This window comes from Halyomorpha halys, unplaced genomic scaffold (assembly GCF_000696795.3).
Source record: "Halyomorpha halys isolate HHAL.00 unplaced genomic scaffold, Hhal_1.1 Scaffold333.1, whole genome shotgun sequence".
In the NCBI taxonomy this organism is placed as follows: Eukaryota; Metazoa; Arthropoda; class Insecta; order Hemiptera; family Pentatomidae; genus Halyomorpha; species Halyomorpha halys.
In genome coordinates this window covers 382,060-389,390 of record NW_027113196.1, presented here as the reverse complement: position 1 = coordinate 389,390, position 7,331 = coordinate 382,060, and the positions used below count along the sequence as shown (strand labels likewise).

The window sequence follows — 7,331 nt, the reverse complement described above, 5'->3', positions numbered from 1 at the left end:
CCACCCAAATCCACTTGTTTCTAACCTGGCTTCTCCTTCATTACCTAATAATCCTCCTAGGCGTCTGAAAAGAAGATGGCCTCGAGATCTCCTTCTCTAGAAATGTTATTGGAGTTCTATCAGTGGGTAGATTCTCCACATATTTTCATCATTTTCAACAGCAAATTTACTTGTTGTATATATGTGTATACAGTTGTAAATATCAATAAATAAATTATTAAAAAACAAAAAAAAACACTCAATTTTCTAATTAAACTGGGTATTGCTGTTAGTATATGATTGCAGAGTAATAACAGTAGAACTCTGAAAGTAGTTTTGGGATTGTAATGTTTCAGTGTATTGTGAATTTGGGGAGCAGGGTAGATCAGTGGTAAGGTTTTGCGCAACTAACTTCTGGGTTCCGGGTCCGAATCCGGCTGTGGCAGATAATAATTTATTCCGTTACTGAATAAATAATAAAATAAATAACGGAATACTCTCTGTGGATTCGGGGAGCAATCTGGGTTCTACACAGCCTCATCAACAAATCACCTCCTTGCACAACCATTGTTCAAGAAACAGAACAACAGTACAGAATAGCACAAAGTACTGAACCCTGGATGACCTGAATCGTGGCGATATAGATTTTTATTTTCCCATTGTGAATTAAATTTTTCATAAACACCTCAATGTCTACTTTCTTCGTATAATATTCCCATAATATTATAGTATAATATTAATAATATTCAAATCGTCATAAATAAATTATAAAGTAAGGTAAAAAATAAAATTGTACGGGCCGGAGGTGGGTAAGTCATTCTGCTTAAACTTTAAATATTCACAAGTAAAGGAAGCTCTGGAGGATAAAAGAAATTGTGAAGCTCATTGAGAATTTATATTGAGTTTTAAGAATGCAGTAAAAATAGGATTAGGGTAAGCCACTCCGAATCAACAATTCTTCCTCTGGTTTCCCTGCTTAGCAAAAAGTTGGCTACTATATCTATCTCAGGGCTGTATTTTAATAATGTAATTTTCAATTAATCATAAATATTGGGTAGCAAATGTGTTTAACTAAAAATTCGACAATTTACTATGATATTTGTCGAATGCAAGCAATAGTCTATTGTCCACAGGGTAAATTGGGGACAATGTTTAAGTGATTTAGAAATTGGTACCAGCTGTATCTGAATCAATGAAATTACTTTTTCAAACGAAAATAAGGATCAAACGAGATCCTTTACATATTATACTTGAATATCCATAAAGCGACAAACAACGAGAAATATTGTTCAAAGATCTACATACAAATCAAAATGATATTTATGATAGTATAATTGAAGTAACAGACTATGAAAAAATATGTTATATCGATAAATATTTGATATGTGTATTAGCATATCAGATATAACTTAATGAGAAACTTGATCGGCTGCTTTAGCACAGCTGACAGTCTGTAACTTACATACATTGGTTTACAATGTAATACCTTCGTGATTGTATAATGTGTAATATAGTTAAAATATATAGTATTGTACAAACAATAATAATAAAATTAATTTTGTTCTGGTAAAATTCATTTATTTGTTTTTCGGTTAACTGATCTACTGCTGTGACTTTTATTCATAGTTTGATCTCACATCGTTGTCTAATGGTGAATTTGTTTAGCGGGTCACTGGGGAGGATATAAGAGTGTGAATTCGGGACAGTTAGTTTGTCGATCAATGAAATAAAAATTGTGAAATGGAAGAAAGGGAAAGAAAAAAGGAATAATTTGAAATATTTGTGAAATAGACTAGAATTGATTTTAAAACGTAACTATGAAGAAAAAACAGTTTTCTTTCTATTTTATTATATGATGTAATTATATGTAACTTATATATGTCCGATCACGTGTAATGTAGCAACCCGATGTATTTGGGCAGCATGGATGAATAAAGTATTTCTCTCTCTATAAAGTAAAAAAAACTGTTCAAAATTAAATTTTTTTAGATGGTAATAATGTGATATATGTAATGCTATTTTAAAAGCTTGCTTAATCAATCCTTATTAAAACTGTACAGATGAAAAATTATATATATAATATACACAAACTTACCAGGTGGCCGTTATAGGATCTTCGTCTGTGACCACCCTGAGTATGTAGAGCATACATGACAGTAACTTGAAGAGCAGGTTCGCTATCCGAATCCGCAAACCTGAAACATTGTAAGCTTTATTAGGAATATTCTCTACTAAATTAGAATAATTAATTATTAGGAATTACCACTTAAAATGATTAGAGAGGCTCAACAAGTGGTTATCTTAAACATATCAAGTTTTTAAATATTGGATTAAATTTATATCTGTAGATGGTTGGACCATGATCTCAACCCAGTTCCGAATCTCCAATAGCGAAAAGAGATAATGAATCAATAATAATAATAATTAAGTAATGGTGAGTTAACAGTTGACCGTGGTACGTTCAGTGAAGAACACAAATAAGTAAAGACTTATTTATTGGTGCCAACGTTACGGCCAGAATTTCAGGTCTTCGTCAGAGCTAAGAACAAAAAAAAAACAAGATAACAACTATAATGAATAAAAGGAAATGCAGAATAGTTTCAAGAATCTTTCTTTGTCGAGGGAGGCTGTATTAAGTAGATAGTGGTATCATCCATATAATGGATATATATCCATATAGTGGTAACATCCATATAGTGGATATATATCCATGTAGTGGTATCATCCATATAGTGGATATATATCCATGTAGTGGTATCATCCATATAGTGGATGTATATCCATGTAGTGGTATCATCCATATAGTGGATATATATCCATGTAGTGGTATCATCCATATAGTGGATATATATCCATGTAGTGGTATCATCCATACCCAAACTTATTTTTCCATTTAGTCAATCGTTTTTAGTCTTTTTGACGTAATTGTGAATGAATCATTTCGAGTGCAAAATTAGATCATAATCCATATTTATGATTTCTATATAAATATATCTGGTTTTTGAAAGTAAATATCATAAGTACTATCCCTACGAACTAAGTTCCAGCTTGCGGAAGGATTCTTGGAATTTAAGGGTCCCCATAAAAAAAAAAAACAGAAAAAAAAACACCGTAATGAATAAAGTAAATACAGGCACCTAATGTACATTAGTAGTATTGGAGTAAATTTATAGTATCATATCACAAGAACATCAAATTTACTGGAAATATAGTAATATAAAAATTAAGAATGAAAGAAAAAAAAATAAAGATAAAGCTTTGCATATAAACTAAGTTAAAATTATTTAAATATGAAGTAATGTAAAATTCTTTAATTTTGTCATTTTTCTTATATATTAATTAATCAAACAGGTAAATGTTTTTGTTATAACATTTTTTTTTTACATTACATAAATTTAAATTCATATCCAATTTCAACATATATTTTATTTTCATATCTTTATTTTTTGTATGGCTGTGAAGTCTGGGGAGTGGTATCCTATAAGAAAAAGAAAAAAAATTACAATATTTTCAAAATAAAGTCATGTGGATGCTCCTTGGTTTGTAAGACACAGACCATATAATTATCCATTAATATAATAGATCGGAATTACAAATAGAGATTATGAAGGATTTCATAAAAAAAAAAAAGGTTCCTGAATTCCACTCCCTGTTATCTACAGTTAAAGGAGCACTGACCTACAACTTGGAAAACCCAACTTTCACCGGAAGACTGAAGCTCGAGCTGCAGGACAAACTTTTATAAGTTTTATATTTATCAGTTCTATTATTGTCACTATACAATTTTATTTTATTTTAATTTTTTTCTCTTCATCTTTTTCTTAAATTATCTTATAAATTAATCTTTTTTTTACCATTAGAAATCAATTATTTATTTTGTTAAATCCATAAATGTTAAGAATTATCATTTTATCTTAATTATTTGTTTCATTTATAACATGGTATATAGTTAGGGGTGTCTTTTGTTTGAGACTATACCCTCCATAATCAGATAAAAAAAAAAATGTACCTCATTAACCATGTAAGGCCCACTGGTAGTATATATATAAATAAAAAACATATATATCTTTATTTTTCTTGTATCAAACTTTAAACCTAAAAAATAATATTTGAAAATTTGACAGTTAATATATTTTGGAATCATTTTATTCATATTGAAATAATTCTGAACAGAACAGGTCCACGAATTTCGCGTGAATGGCTTTTGGTTATTTATTATAGATATTCCAACTTGTGTGAAATAATTTTTATTCTTTTCACATTTGCTATTAAATGAAGTTCCTATTAACTTAAAGGTCAGGTTACCTTTATGGGATGTGGCCCTATTCTCATTTCTTAACGTCTGTTACTCCTTCTGTTTGATCAGAAGGAGAGTAGGACTGTGGCACCACCCTACAAAAAGGAGTCTTCACCGTCGGTGTCCATTATACAGAAATCTTCTGTTGAATAATATTTGTACAATATTGCCTCGTAAATATTTCTTTTTCGATCTAAAATAGATAATCCCTTTCTTTCCTTAAATACTTTTTTTTTCTTATTTCTTAGAAATCCACTTATAAATTATAATGGATTAAGGACTGGAGTAAAAGAAAGCAACACATGGATGATAGTTCACCCAACGAATAAATGATGTACTAAGAGCTAATGATAAAGAGATGGCCCTATATACAAATCCAGGAAATATGAAGATTCTTCTTCAAAGCTGGAAATAGATTGAGTTTAATATATTCCGAAATGTTTCGGCCGCCCAAAGCTGTCAATCCAATACACGTCACTGTCAGATCATAATCCAGTGGGATATGCTGCTCTGGCAGGACTACAGTCATTTCCGCCTCTCTGAGAGATCACTTCGATTGGCAGGAATCGATTTGGGTCAGAAATTCGATTGATTTGATTTTACAGTAGGCTCAAAATTATAAAATAAGGCATATTTTGGCCGATTCAAAATATAATTTTTATTATTTTTACTATCTATACTGATATATAAGAATAAATAAAGGACAAAAATGTATTTGTACACTGATTAAATAATATTGAAATATATTTTGTGATGGATTGGTCTTTACAATTAAGGAAAGTCTTAAGCTTTATTAAACGACTCATAGGAACGTATCAGTCAGTAACCTTGTGTACCAAGGCAGTAACCATGTGTACCAAGGCAGTAACCAACGTCAACCAATCTGGAATATTAAATAGAAAAAATAATCAATTTTACAGACTACCTTTTATTTCAAATTGAAAACCTAATATTGGTTTCATTTGCTCATATCTCGGCCATTATGAAGATTGAGGAAAATTATAAAAAAATTATAATCACTACCCCAAAGTCTAAAATAAATAGCAAAGAAAATAAATATTAAAAATATTCATCCAATAAAAGGGTTAATTTATTTTGTTTCTTATTTTTTTTTTTCCAGTCACGGCCCTTGATATCTATTTACCAATAGGAATTCTTATGCGAGATGAGTGCTGAGCAATATTAGTCTTCTTCTATAGACTATAGCAACAAAAAAGCGCCAAAACCGACATGATGGAAAACCCACAATTAGCCTTGAACTATGCGATCATAAATTTAATAGTAGAAAAAACAATTACAAAGAAAAGAATTTGGTTTTGGCAAAATTCAAAGTTCATACATTTCTGTAGTAGTTATATGAACATTAATTGAATTTCCTATGAAAAAAATATTTATATTGAAAAAATAGTATTAGTATTAGTAGTAGCCTATTAATAACAAAAATAGGCATATTTAGTAAAGTGGCTAAAATGTAGCAATGTTAGTCACCTAATAGTAATTCAATGTGAAAATACAAAAAGTATGAATTTATAAAAGATATCTCATTTTAATAATTAGTAATAAATATCAATCTCAATGATATACAATCGTGAGATCATAAATGTCACTCTCGTCATTCTGTATTGGATGGTATTTCATGAGGATCAAGTAGAACTTGAGCAAGTAGAAGAAAGGTGGTTAAGTGGGTGTCCTGTTTAGTGGATGTCCTGTTAACTGGGTGTCCTCTTTTCTTCATTACTTTCCTTGACATTTTTTAATTTTTATTTTCCTTCTTTCAGTGTATTTATTTTTATATTTCTCTTTTATCAACTTTTCATTTGTTATTACTTCCAATTTCATTAATTTTCTAATAATTATTTTTGTAATTCTTGTTTATTTATACTCTCCACTGTACGTCTTTTACATATTTTAAATAATTTTTATCCATAGCACACTTTATTTATATTCTAAGTTATCTATTCTCTTAACCCTAGTAAGAAACTAGGTCCTGAAATAAATACGGATAAAACAAAATACATGGTTAGCAGTAGAAACGCGAGCAATTTCGGTGACATAGATGTAGGAGGAAATACATTTGAACAGATTTAAGTATTTAGATCCTTTGGTAACTAGAAAAAACGAAATTGATAAGGAACTAAAAGCTAGGTTGAAGGCGGAAAATGCTTGTTATTTTGCAATTTCGAAACTTCTTAGCTCACGCCTTCTATTCAAAAACTTAAAAATTATAATTTACAATACTATTATCCTTCCCACTGTTCTTTATGGATGCGAGAGGTGGCCTAATTCTCTTTAAAGTTTTCTGACACAATTAGCTGTAGATTTTGAGCAAAGTGATTACAATATATGTTAGTTATAAATATGGTTTTATTATGCAGAGAGCGTTATGTGGTATCCTTCGAACGTTCGGGCTCATTAGGCCTTCATTATTATTATTATTATTTATTCTCTAACTTCATTACATTAGTTTAGTTGTTTGTATCCTTTTTGGCCCTGACGAAGCCCTGCAAATTGGGGCGAAACGTTGGCTCACAATAAATGGTTTAATTACAGTTTTAGATCTGTTGATCCCCCTCGGCCACTCTTCCTTTTATTTAAATAGACAAAACATTTTATAGCAGAACATTTAAAATGTAGCTGTTGACTTAAACAGATATCTTTATTCTATTACGCCTGTGCTAATAATTCATTGTATATTTACTACTGATGTTTCAATTACAATCATTTGTTTTTTTGGAAGTTCATTAAATTTACATTTTTTTTTTCAAAACCCCTTTAATCTAAAATAAAACATAATATTAGTGAACATATACAGTATAATGAGTATAACGTCTAAGCAAACTCCTTTTACTGCAGCAGGGCTACATTTTAAGGAGATTTTGTAGTGATGAGATGGGCTGAATTGTAGAGGGCGAGAGTGTGTGAAACAGAGCATTAGTGTCGGTCCTCAGCGAGTCGACGAATAGTGTCATTAACTACCATCAATTTACACATAACTACTAAAGGAAATGTATACACTTTAAGTCATGCGAAGTGTATGTATATATATATATATATA

The 7,331-nt window shown here is 30.1% G+C and overlaps 1 protein-coding gene across 13 annotated transcripts in view; it reads right to left on the bottom strand.

Annotated features, from left to right (window-relative positions):
* SLO2 (slowpoke 2) overlaps nt 1-7,331 on the bottom strand; it is a 471,240-nt gene that overhangs the window by 131,171 nt on the left and 332,738 nt on the right. For all 13 annotated transcript variants that reach the window (XM_067050782.1, XM_067050783.1, XM_067050787.1 and 10 more), the window contains exon 3: nt 2,075-2,174. In XM_067050782.1, the coding sequence (XP_066906883.1) occupies nt 2,075-2,174 (100 nt within the window). The remainder of the gene's footprint in view (nt 1-2,074; nt 2,175-7,331) is intronic.